The sequence below is a fragment of the Neofelis nebulosa genome, chromosome 4 (assembly GCF_028018385.1).
Source record: "Neofelis nebulosa isolate mNeoNeb1 chromosome 4, mNeoNeb1.pri, whole genome shotgun sequence".
Taxonomy (NCBI): Eukaryota; Metazoa; Chordata; class Mammalia; order Carnivora; family Felidae; genus Neofelis; species Neofelis nebulosa.
The window spans coordinates 166,317,489-166,330,157 of record NC_080785.1 but is presented as its reverse complement, the minus strand read 5'-3'; the positions used below and the strand labels follow the sequence as shown (position 1 = coordinate 166,330,157).

The 12,669-nt window shown below is 65.2% G+C and overlaps 1 protein-coding gene across 11 annotated transcripts in view; it reads left to right on the top strand.

The window, feature by feature from the left end:
* The window catches only part of KDM4B (lysine demethylase 4B), a 133,446-nt gene that overhangs the window by 101,648 nt on the left and 19,129 nt on the right, over positions 1-12,669 (top strand). For 9 of the 11 annotated variants that reach the window (XR_009261191.1, XM_058728347.1, XM_058728346.1 and 6 more), the window contains 3 exons: positions 1,589-1,785; positions 8,585-8,686; positions 9,074-9,273. Coding sequence is in view for 10 of the 11 variants with exons in the window: in XM_058728347.1 (XP_058584330.1) it covers positions 1,589-1,785; positions 8,585-8,686; positions 9,074-9,273 (499 nt within the window). In the remaining variant the exon portion in view is untranslated. The remainder of the gene's footprint in view (positions 1-1,588; positions 1,786-8,584; positions 8,687-9,073; positions 9,274-12,669) is intronic. The other 2 variants (XM_058728348.1, XM_058728349.1) reach the window with 1 other exon arrangement.

The window sequence follows — 12,669 nt, the reverse complement described above, 5'->3', positions numbered from 1 at the left end:
TGTTTAAAATGGAAATAGGTTTTAAGCCACAGTTTCGGAAACGGGCTTCTCCTAAGCCCGTTCATTTGACAGGGGGGCAGAAAGGGGCAGGAGTTCAGAGTCCGAGCCACAGGGGCTGCGGTGGATGTGCAGGTGTCCCTGGGCACGTATGTCCCCGAAGGGTGGCTGCAAGCGCAGCACCCCAGGGTCACGTCCTCCCCCCTCCCCGAGGTCCCCTAGGCTGCCTGCTGCGGGGGCCGGTTCATCTTCCAGAGTCTAGACCAGCGGGCCGCACACCAGGGCCTGTGCCACACCCGGCCCTTCGCCTGTTTTCCTAAATCAAGTTTTATTGGCGTGCAGCCACCCCTGTTCACTTACGTGCTCATCTGTGACGCTCCTGAGCTCCAGCAGCAGAGTTGAGAGGTTGTGGCGGAGACGGGGCAGTCCACAAAGCTGAAGATGCTCACTGCCTGGCCCTCTGCCAGCTCTGCCCTAGGCCAGTGTCCCCTCTGTTTCTCTCCCTTGTGGCAGTAGGATGATTTTCCAGCCCCGTCTCGGTCTCATCCCGCAGGCAAGTAGGAGACCAGGGCTGCCCGGGTTCCTCCTCTGCTGACTGAGGAGGGTCATTGGCTCACTGGGCAGAGCCCAGCTTCCAGAATCTTCGGCTGGCTTTTCTGGCCCATGACTCCCCGAGGTGTTAAGTGTCCCCGGGACACCTGCGTGCCTCCCGCACGGTGCCCAGCCCCGGGGCTTACGCTGTGACCTGGAGGAGAGAGAGGCTCCAGGAACATGTGGCCTGTGGGAGTCGTTCAGGGCCCAAGAGGGACGGGTCTAGACAGCAGAGGAGGGGGCAAAAGGGACGCCATCTCAGCCTGTCTTTGCCACACTCGTTTGCCCCAGCGGTCGAAGCTCCCAGACACAAAGGACCCTCCGGCCCAGGCAGCGTTCCTCCAGGCCGCCCGGCACACCGTGCCAGCCCCCTTCCTCAGCCGGTGCTCTGTGTCCAGGTTCTCGCCACCCCGGGGCCGGCTGCTGAGCCTCCGGGTCCTGGCTTCCTCTCCCCAAACCCACGAGGCAGGGATCGGGACCGGCCTGTGTGCGTCCCTGGGCACCCTGTACCTGCTCGGAACCACTTGTGTTTCCTTTTTCGCTCTCGGCCTTTTGGGGCTGACAGCTCTTCCCTCTTCCTTCCTGACCTTTGGAGTTGCTGCTGTTAGGAAGCATTTCGTGTGCATTTTTACCCACTTGGGGGCTCGTGTGTCCGACAGGAGGGAGATTTTGCTTAAAGCTGACACCCGGGCAGCCGGAAAGTGGACCCCCGTGGCCTCGGGCTCCTGAGCTGCGTCTCTACGCCTGCTGACCCCCGAGGCCCCCACAAAGGGTCTGCTGTCCTGTCCCTGGACCGTGTGCTGGGCGGTGGCTGTGACCCCATGGGGGCGGGCCAGGGGCCCGCGCTGGAGGGCACGGCCTCCTCCCGGGACAGAAAGGTACCATCTCGCGTCTGAAGGTAGCCGTTCGAGAGAGGAGAGGGCCCGGGCTGTGGTCACCCGCCTTTGTTCAGCTCGCGGGCCACGGGCTCAGCGGGTCTCCCCTCCCCGCCCCCCAACAGTGCACGTGCCGGAAGGACATGGTCAAGATCTCCATGGACGTCTTCGTGCGCATCCTGCAGCCGGAGCGGTACGAGCTGTGGAAGCAAGGCAAGGACCTCACGGTGCTGGACCACACCCGGCCCACAGCCCTGAGCAGCCCCGAGCTGAGCACCTGGAGCGCCTCCCGGGCCTCACTCAAGGCCAAGCTCCTGCGCAGGTGAGTCCCCCGGCGGCCCGAGCCGCTGCACCTGCCTGGCTCTGGTGATGGCCGTCAGTGACTCCCACTCTCACTCTTTACCGGGCTGCTGGCCGCAGGCTGTCCCTGACCTCCCTCCTCCCCTCCTCCCCTCCCCTCTTTCTCGCCTCCCCCTCTTCCCTTCCCCCCTCCTCCTCTTACCTCCCTCCTCCTCTCCTCCCTCCCCTCTCCCGTCCTCCCTCCCTCCTTTCCCCTCCCCTCCTCCCTTCCTCCTCCCCTCCTCCCTCCTCTCCCCTCCTCCTCCCCCCTCCCCACTCCCGTCTTCTCCCCCTCTTCCCCATCTCCCCCTTTCTCCCCCACCTCCCCCGTCCTTTCCTTTTCCTTCCAACCCCCCTCTTGCCCTCCTCCTCCTGTTTCTTCTCCAGGTGTTTCTCTGGCCTCCACTTCCCCAAACACAGCCGATGGGCCTTGGGGCAGGTGGCGTCAGTGTGGTCGGGGTCTCAGGTTCCCTCCAACCCCTCGTTCTCCAGCTCCCGGGAGGCCAGCCCTTTGGCCCTTGGGCCGCACAGTTTCCGCTCTGGGAGGACGCGTGCGGTCTGTCACTCTCCTGACAGTCCTGGGCGCGAGAGCCCTGTTTCTGCGCATGGGCGCTGCGCGGGTCCCTTCTCGGCAGCTCGCGGCGGCCGGGCTTTTTGCGTCTGTGGGTGCTCATTTGGCCCTTGCCAAAACGTGCTGTTTGGATTCGCGATTACAGCCGTGACTGCAGAGTTCTTTGCACCCCTCTTGGGCTCAGGGGGCCCCCCTCTACCGCGTGGACCCTTCCAGGACAGGGTAGTCGCTGCCCGGCCCGTTGCCTGGCATCGGGTGGGGGAGGACAGGACAAGACGACAGCGCCCTCCTGGCGTGTCGCCGAGGCCGTAGGGGCGCGGGGGGCAGGTCTGGGCTGAGGTGGAAATCAGCGTGGTGCCGGGAACCAGAGACAGCCAGCCGCAGGGCCCGGAACGTCGGTCCGTTTGCTTTCTGTGGGAGCACCCGGGCTCCCCGGGTCTGAGTGTTCACAGACAGCGTTTCGCCGGATTCCTTCTTGGTGCCTGCAGACCAGTCAGCAAATGCTTGCTGGGCCCCCGGCTGTGAGCCGGGACCTCGCGGTGAAGGGCCAGCCGGTCTCTCAGGGCCACTCGACTCCGCGAAAGCCGCTGTAGACGATAGACACTCGATACGCAAATACACAAGCGAGCCTGGTGTGTCCGGGGAGAGCTTTATCGACGGACGGACGCTGAGGTTGGAATTTCGTACCATTTTCACCTGCCACAAAGTATCATATCACTGTGTTCTGAACTTCCTTCACCCTCAACGGCACCAAACTAGGGGGCTGGCGGATCTGTGCCTCGAGCAAGGCTTTTCCGGTGCAGCCACTTGGTCCCTTCTGGCTTGATCTTGACCTGGCTGGCAGCGGACTGTGTCTCCCTGGGGCCTGGCCGCTGAGCGCTTGGGAGGCTGGGCCACATCCTTCCTTCGGGGAGCCCCGTCGCTGACACTCCCACACTCTGTGGGGACGTCCTGGGAACTATTTCTGGGGAAAACCATCCTGGCCGGGTGGCCGTGTGGCCGTGCCGGTCCACAACCTGCCCCCGACCGGGCTGTCCTTGTTTGCACGTGTCCGTCTGTGAAACCGCGAATCTTGGGCAGACTCAGCCTCCCTGCGTGTCTCCCCCACCCCGGGGCCCCTCTCTCTGAGGATGTTCCGGCAGCTCCTGACAGCCCTTGTGAAGGTGAGTCTCCCTTTTCCGATTTCTTTCGTTGTCGTTGTCCGTCCTTTTGATTTCCGTTGGCCGTCGGGCTCTCCCCACTCCGCCTTCTTTGCCAAGAGCAACTTCTTGCTGAGGCCGCCCCCCAGGCCAGACGTGCATTTGCATAATGGCTGATTGATTGTGGCTGCGGCTAATTGGTCAACAGAGCGGATTGCCGGCAAAGAGGCAGAGCGGCCAGGAACGGAGTGGCATCAGAGGCTGAGCCTGCCCGGGAAGAGGGACCACGGGCTGCCAGCCCAGAACCTGCCGTGCCAGAGGAAGCGCCCTGCAGCCCCGCTGCCTCGGCCACCGCCTCACCCTCCTGGCCCCCTTGTCGGCCCCCGTGTCGTGTCGTGCGCACACACTGTTCCTTTCTGGAGTGTTCCTGCCTTGCGCCTCTCCCTTCCTCGCTGCCGACCGGACCGGGGGAGCTGTTTTACTCCTGCAGGGAGACTGAGTAACAAATTAGTCGTGATCCCAAGGATATAGTTGTCTTTAAAGCCTTTAAACATGGAAAACACAGCTGATTCCCTTCTCTTTCTTCAAAGTCACGGGTTGAGGGGGCCGTTCTCCAGAAAGGCTGACTGGGGACCCAAGGCCAAGCTGGATGCCGCTGTGCTCGGCCCGAGTTCAGTGACACTTAGAGTCCCGTGTGACTCTCTCCCGGCCACTGGTGCCCTGTCCCGACCCGCTGTGCCGGCCCCCCTGAGCCCCGGCCGGGATGGCACCCCCTGAACACCCTCCGGCCCAAGCCAGGGGCGATGCCAGCCCTGTCCCCACACCGGAGCCCCTCCCCTTAACACTGGGGACTCTGGGGGCCAGGTCACTCTCTGGGGAGGACACATCCTGAGGTTAAGGAGCACCCCCGACCCAGCAGCACCCCCGGTTGTGACAACCACAGGTGCCCCCAGACACCATCTGGGGCCCCTGCCCAAGGGTGTGGTGCGGGGGGGCCCCTCTCCCGCCCGCTGCCCCCTCCATCCCGCGAGTGCCCACGCAGCTTCTCTGCCTCCTCTGGCACCTGCCGCTTGGCCGTGGTCCTTGCTCAGACGGGCTCAGCCGGGCCGCCGCCCCCTAGGGCTTCAGCCTTCCGGGTAGCACCCCCACACCGCACCCCAGATGTCTCCAGGCAGAAGCCAGGTGTTGGCCTCTCCGGGAGAGTGATGTGGGCCTCTCTTGTCACCCTCCTGTGGGTTAATCTTCCACACCAAACAGGTGCCGCAGGCCTGCCTGTCTCTGGGGACGTGGAGGGCTGGAGGGAAAGGGGGGGAGTGTCTTGGGGCCAGGCGGTGGGGAGAAGGACTTTGGGCACAGAGCTCGCAGCCCCCTGTGCCCAGACGCAGCAGCCGTGCTGGCCCCGGGGGCCTTGCCGTGGCCTGAGTGTCTTCTGTGGAGGTAGAGACCCTGGTCGGCGGCCGGTCCTGTGAGAGCTGGCGCCTTGGGTGCTCTGGGCCCCTCTGTTGACCAGACCAGGAGCCCTTCCCCCGGCCTGCTGCACGGGCGGGGGTCCAAGAGGAGCCCCCCACCCCGCCTCTCCTGCCGTCAGCGATCCCAAGAACCTGCTTCCGTATTGAAAATATTAGTGTAGGTATTTGGACTTGGTCCCAGTATTCAGTTCGTAGGAACCCACGGCAGACGCCCAGTCAGGCCTGGCCGGTAAATTCGTGTTCTCCTCCACCCTCTCCTGAAACCACCGCCGGGAGCCCAGAGGAGTGACTGAGAACGGCAGAGGGAGGGCAGCTGCTGAGCAGTGCCCACAGACTTTGGCAGGAGGGAAAGGGTGGGCAAGCGGGCCCGCCTTCGTGGCGCTCTCTGGAAAGGCCGGGGAGAGACGCCGGGGACTCCGGTGGGCTGGAGGCTGAGTGTGAGGCGTCGCGGGGCTCGGGTTGAGATTCGGCAGAAGGTGGCGTGCGAGTCGGCCTCTCCAGTGAGAGACAAGAGCGGTGAGCCGCCAGCCACCTGACCCTCCCGGGCGCCACTGCAGGCAAGGAGGAGCCCGCAGCTCAGGAAGACCTGGCTCCAGGCGGGCGGGCGGACGGACGGACGGACGGAGAGGCGAGCCGGGAGTCGGCTTAAGGAGTCTCCCAGAGCCGAGGGGTCGAGCGGAGGACGGGGCATCGGACAGCAGAGGCTCCCTGAGCAGCTCCGGCCTCTGCCAGGAGCTTTGGGCAGAGAGAAAAGAACATTGCCTGGCACCCAAGCGTTGCGTTCTCAGAGTTCCAAGTCGGGCACAGAGGACAAGAATGACCCACGCTATGCACACGTCACTATACAGCTTCACAGCTCTGGGTTAAAGAGAAGGTCCCAGAAGCTTCTGGAAGGAACAGCCAGGCCCACGTAAAGAACAAGAGACCCTAAAGACATTGGACTTTGCACCCATGATGCTACGAGCCAACACACGAAGGAGCAAGGCCTTCAAAAATCAGAAGGGAAACAATTTCCAACCGGAAAGTACGTACCCAGCCGGGGCACCCGGGTGGCTCAGTCGGTTGAGTGTCTAACTCTTGATATCGGCTCAGGTCATGATGTCGCGGTTCGTGATGTCAAGCCCCACGTCGGGCGCTGCTCTGCCAGTGAGGAGCCTGCTTGGGATTCTCTCTCTGCCCCTCCCCTACTCGCTCTTTCTCTCGAAAAAACAAAACAAAACCTAGCAAAATTACCAACTCAATATGCAAGGGGATAAAGATCTTTCTAGATCTCTAAAGCCTCAATTTCCTTTCCTTACTGAGGAAGCTCCTGGAGGATATACTCCAACTAAACAAGGGCATCAACCAAGAAGGTCGTCAGATCGAGGGACCTGGATCCCACCCAGGCAAGTCCAAGGCAGTCTCAAGGGGACAGGCCCCCAGGTGTCACCGAGGAGTGTGGGACACCCTGCGTCAGAGGCCACACCAGGAGCTTGGGGATCGCCTGGAAAGCCAAGAATCTGGGACGGGCTGATGACCGACTCTAGGAGGGGCGAGCAAAGAATACGACGCAGGCAGCTGCGTCGCTCGTGGATGGACGCGGTCTACAGAGTTGGAAAGACGGAAGGAAGCCTTTCCACCGCGTGGCACGTGGCGGCAGGATGGCCATACCCCACGTGACTGCTGGCAGGCAGCGTGGCCGTGCAGGCAGCGGTAGGGGAGAAACCGCTCGAAGCAGGGAAGGCGGCCCATCTGGGGATCTGGCCCGGGGGGCGCTGCGACGGCCGCACTGCGTGACTCGGAAGTGCCCGCTGGCTCCGCCCAGCTGCCACCAGTTCTCCCAGCTGACGTTTTCACAAAGCAGGGCTGTCTTTGCACGCTGACCTTCAGCTCGCTTTTCCTAGTCCGCCGCAGAGGGTGGCCTTCTGCCTCTGCCCGTCTGCCTGGTGCCACCCGTCCTGGGGGTCTCCACACTAGCAAAGGCCCAGTGGTGCTTGGGGGCTGGGGGCGCCCAGGGCTCTGAGTCCAGGATGCTCTGGGGGCCCAGGAAGGTCTAGGCTCCCTGGCACAGACAGGACCACCCCCCGGTCCGCCCTGGGAGTGGCCGGCGGCATCGGGAGTGGCCTCTGGTTCCGGGGTCGGGTGGGGGGTGGGTAGGAGGGGAGCCGAGGAGCCGGGCAGCTGCAAGAAACCGAGGCCAGGTGAGTTGACAGTGGGAGGACACCCTCCCGCTGGCTGCTGCCTGGGGCCAGCGTGGGGGTTCGCCTGTGGGCCCCCTGCCCTGCGACGTTCTCAGGCCTGGAGAGAAGCCCCTCCTCCGGAGGCAGCTGGTGACAAGAGCCAGCTGGGCCGTGCTGCTGTCCTGGGGCTTGGGCCCGTCTCTCCCAGAGTCGCTCCGCCCGGAGGCCCCAGGGGCTCTGTGGCGGTAGAGTGCGTTCTCCCCCCCCTCCCCCCCCCCCCCGGCCCCCTGGCTCCCGCGCCCCCTCCTGCCTGGCTCCTTGCCCGCGTGTCCTCCCGCCCACCCCACCCCGCACCCCCCGCAGCGCCCCGTGCACGCCATGATGTGTGTGATGCCATGCCTCTGCCCATGACGCTCCCTCCCCCGGAATGCTCCCTGCTCCCCGCCTTTGGTCATCGGAGTGGCTCATGTGCGAACATCACCCGGGGCCTGTCAGCCTGGCATCGCCTGGGGCTCTCGAGCGAGGCAGCCGAGCAGTGGGAAGGACCAGGGCAGTCAGCATTAGGGGACAGTCAGGAGAGGCCCCACCCCCCCCGGCCGCAGGCGCGGGGCGAGGTGGCGAGGCAGCTGTCAGGAGCCCGTGTCCTGGGACAGCGGGGCGGTGGTGGGCACCCCGTGGGTGGCAGGTGGGGGTCCTGGCATCGGGAGCCCTCAAGGCTTCCCCGGGCCCCCTCCCGGCCCCAGTCAGGTAGCCCTGCTTTGCTGGGTGACCTCTTGATCCTTGGAGGTGTGACCGCTACAGGGACCCCCCCCCCCCGCCATAGGACCCCGTGTCCAAACCGACCTCACTGGGGCCAGACCGAGAGCCCCCGGGGGACGGGAAGCCGCAGCCATACCCTCCCGTCGGCATTGCTGATAGTGAAGGGGAAGAAAGGCTCGGAGGCGATGAGGCCTTGAGTCTGAGACCCCGTAGGGCTGTCCCCTCGACCCCTGCAGGACGCCGGTGACCCGCCCGGTGCGGGCTTCTCCACGCCCCAGCCTCTGCCTCTGCTCCTGGGCCCGTCACACGCCTTGGTGTCAGCCTAAAAGCCACTTCTCTCCCCTCCTTGCAAAGTCCCCAGAGCTGGACAGGGAGGCCCTGGCCTCTGACGTGGTGGCCCACCCACCCTGGTCACCGTCTTTTTTTCCTTTATAACCGATTCTGTCTGGTTCGCACTGAGAAGCCAGAGCTAAGCCTCAGGCGACTTCTCACTCGGGCCGAGGGTCGCCCCCACAGAGCTGCGTCCCCGAGCGAGGCTGGGCCCTGCCCCGGAGGCCAGCTGGGAACAGGCGAGCAGGGGCCTCTGCAGCTCCTTCGAGTGAGGGGCACAGAGCAGGGGGACGGGGACGGCCAGGTGCCCGAGACCAGGCCCTTAGATGAGGCACCCCTGACGTTTACGTTCTAGACAAATTAGTCTGAAAGAAAACAGACACTGGAGAAAGACTGAGGAGGACAGAAAGGCCAGTCTAGAAAGGAAGAAAGAGCAGACCAGGAGGCCGGGGCCGCCGTAAGTGCACCTGTCCCTGTGTGCAGGCATCTCCACCCGCCACCCTGCCTCCGCCCCCCCTCACAGCGGCTCTGCCCCAGCCCCCGCCATCCCCCCTCCCGGTCATCAGCACCCGCTCCGCCCAACGTGGTCCCCAGGCCTGGCCCCCTCCACCTCCCCTGCCCCGGCCCCCCCCACCCCCCCCTTTCCGGTCATCAGCACCCGCTCTGCCCCACACTGCCCCCCCGGGCCTGGCCCCCCACCTGCCCCCTGAGCCAGCTCTGCTGGCCCCGTGACGGCCCCTGGGATGCCGTCCGGGGCTCCATTCTGCCGGCTGGGTGGTGGGGCGGCTCAGACGGGGCTCCTCCCTGTCACTTGGCCTCCTGGCTGATGACTGTCCCTCCCCAGGTCCCACCGGAAACGGAGCCAGCCCAAGAAGCCCAAGCCGGAAGACCCCAAGTCCCCAGGGGAGGGGGCCGCCGGGGCCGCCCTCCTGGAGGAGGCTGGCGGCTTGAAGGAGGAGACCTCACAGGAGGCCGACCCCGAGGAGGAAGAGGAGGAGCCCCAGCCGACGCCACCGCAGGGCCGGGAGGCCGAGGCCGCAGAAGGTCAGTTGTGGCCGAGGGTCTCCTTCCTGAGCCTCGGCTGGTGGAGAAGCCAGCATCCGCTGTGCCTGCAGAGTCCCTGCTCTTGAGGGTCCGGTTCAGTTGCCCAGTTGGCAGTGGGGGGGGCGGCGGGGGGTCTCACAGAAACGTACACTCAGGGGGGCTCTCCAGCCTCAGTTCGATTTGCTGCTTTGTGGCCATTTTCGTTCGCCCGCTGACGGCTTTCGCTGCCCACCTGTGCACCCATCGCAGGTGGTCCCCGGGTACGAAGGAAGGGCCGGGCCGGGCTGGATGGCAGACCCCCCTGGGTTGGGTGGGGGGGCACACCTCGGACATGCGGTGTCCCTCCTGGTGGCTGGCCGTTCGGCCCGTCTCGTACGCTCGCCGGGATGCCGCGTGGCTCGTGTCAGAGATGACGTGACATCCAAGGGGGCTGCCCCGGGGCGCAGCCTGGGGCCTGGACGAGGGGCTGCTCGGCAGACAGGCCACGGCAGCCCCGCGCCCCCCGCGTGCACACAGGCTGGTGGTCAGGGCTCTGGTTGGAGAGCACCTGTGTGACTGGAGTTTGTCCGGTGAGGCCATGCTGGAGCATCTCAGACATCCTGGCACAGCTTTCGAGGTTCACAGTCAAGGGCGGGGGGTCTAGACGGCCCAGAAGCGCGGGGCGGGGCGGGGCGAGGACAGGCGTCCCGACTAGAGAGGAGGACGACTTCGCCGCTGTCGGTGTGGGCACGGTCACCTGCACGGAAGCGGGTCGGCGGCTGAGCCGTAGGGCTGGCCAGGCTTTGGGTGAGCGGGAGAGAGGTGATTCTCCAGAAGACGCTGCTTGGGATGACAGCAGCCGCCTCGCGTTGGCTCCTTGGAGGAAACCTGGCGGCAAATACGAGGCCTTTTTCGAAAAGTCAGAGACTGTTTAAAAAAACCAGAAGAACCTCCACGTGACCGCAGCGACGTGCGTCCGGAGAGCTCCCCGATGCGACGACACGGTTTCCTCCAAATGCCACGCAGGCTTTCGCGGCCCCTTCAGGGTCCCCGCAGGGTTTCCGGGTGCTCCCCAAGTACAGACGGAGGGAGAGGGGCCGGCAGAGGTCAGGCTCCCCGATCGGACGGGACGGGAGCGAGGATACCCCCCTCGGCCGTGCAGGTGGCAGAAGGGAAGGCCACCGCTCCTGGCCCCAGGAGCAACTCTCAGACGTCGCTCGGGTGTCACACACTGCGTCCCGTTTAATTCAAGTTCGGAGAACACGCCAAGCCGGATGGCGCGTTGTCCACGGAGAACGTGAGCCCGCCGACGCTGCCGGAACGAAGCACCCCGGAAGCCAGAAGTCCGAGTTCGGGGTGTGGGCAGAGCCGGCTCCTTCTGAGGCTGTGAGGGAGAGTCTGTTCCGGGCCCCGCCCCGTGGCCGGTGGCCGCCGCCTTCTGGTCCTCCTGCCCTTCTCCCGGTCTCGGTCTCTGTGGGCGCGTCTCTGTCCACACCTCCCCCTCTGGGAGGAGACTGGTGGTGTGGGATCAGGGCCCGCCCTGACGCACCTCGTCTCGCGCCGTCTGCAGCGACCGTTCCAAGCAAGGCCGCGTTCTGACGTTCCGGGGCCAGCCAGGGCTAGGACCTCACAGCGGGAACGCGGGAGCCGGTTTGGCCCATAACGGGAAGAAAGCAAGGCTGAAACCTGCGGGGAAACAGAGCACCTGGCTGCCCCAAGGGGCTCCCTGCTGGTGGGCCCCCCCGGGGTACATGGGTATCACCAGCAGGGGGTCCTCTAGGCCCTGCACCCCCGTCACGTGTGCGCGGCGACCGAACAAACGCTCGTGACTGAGTACCCGTCCCATGAGAGGTGGCCGGTGGCCAGTGGCCGGAGGCTGAGCCGTGTTGGGCAGATGAAGATTTCTCAGACGTGGGCTCTGGGGTTCGCATCTGACCCTGGAGACCGTGGGTCTGCAGGGAGAGTGAGAGGGGAGCCAGGAATACGGCCGGTTTGGGGTTCCGCCCGAGGAGTTGGGAGACTGGGTGGGGTGTCCCTGGCGGGGCTGGCAAGGGCCGGAGCAGTCAGTGGTCTGTCCTCAGCTGGGCGGGCCGCGCTCTGCAGTCTGGGCCTGGGCAGGCGGTGTGGGCGTCCTCCCAGGGTTGCGCCCTGGGGCGGGGTGGGTTCTGGGCAGAGCACGCGGGTGGGAGGAGACAGAGGCGGGGATTCGGGGCCCCGGGCCCGCCCTTGTTCTGCCTCCGGCTGTCCCCCGTGACTCGGGCCGAGATGCCCCGCCCCCTTGGTGTGCCTGGGTCCTCACTCACCGGCAGGGCCCTCGGGGGTTGAACGAGAGACACCCTGCCAGATGCCAGTGCGTAGGGACGAGCTGCCTGTGGGGTTTGGTGGTAAGGAACTGGGTTTTAGCTTGAAGTGGCTTTTTGCCTGAGTGGAGATGGCTTTCCCGGGTCCAGCTGGGGCTGGATGGGGGGGCTCCTTGGCCGAGCAGTTCAGAGGGTCAGGAGAGACCAGGGTTCCAGTGGGGCCTCCTGGGAAGAGTCAAAGCTGCCTCCGCGTCCGCTGGTCCGTCTCCTCCCTCCAGAGCAGACGCGAGGGGCCGTTGGCCTGAGGCTGGATGGGGGGCTTTGGGGGAGGGGGACAGATGTACTCACGCACCTGCGACTTGAGACGGTTTACCCAAATGCTTAGCGAGGGAATAAGGACTGTCTTCTTCATTTAGTTAATTTCAGACAGATCTTTGTCCTAACCTGGGGATCACGTGAAGACAACTGTATCCCACCCACTCCCACCGCCTGGGGTCTCACTGGCTCTGGGCCGCTCCTGCCCAGTCCCATCCCGGTGACACCTGGGGCCTTGGCCTCCCTCGGTCTTGAGATGCCAAGAGATGCCCCGTCAAGTCCGCTTTCCCCGTGAGTCTCCGGCTCTTCCCTGGCTTTCCTGTTCTGAGACGGCTGCTGCCTAAAGCAGGGGCTCTGGGGTCCTCTGGGGGTAACTCGTGGAATCCACAGCCCAACCGTGGGCCACGTAGAAGGGCCGTGCAGCCTCCTTCCAACGTCTGCTGCCTCTTCCCCACTACTTCCCTGGGACCCCATCAGCTTCCCGGGGTGCACGGACCCCAGGAAGGGGGGGTGGTATTTGCTCACCTCCCCCCCTCCCCCCCAGTTCCAGATGCACCATCCGTGCTCCCTGCCAGGGCCGGGAGGAGGGAGGATCTGGTAGGGGGTGGCCGCTTTGGAGAGGAAGCCGTCCCTCTGGGGTGCTGGACATGGCCGCCACGGCCGAGAGCCCTGTGCCTCAGTCAGAGGCGTCCCGTGAGGCGTCCCCCGAGCCCTTGGAGCAGAAAACTCTGAACGCGTTGAATAAGCAAGCGCTCACAGTCGGGGGTGATGGCAAACGCACGTCGTCGGAAGAGTGGAAGAT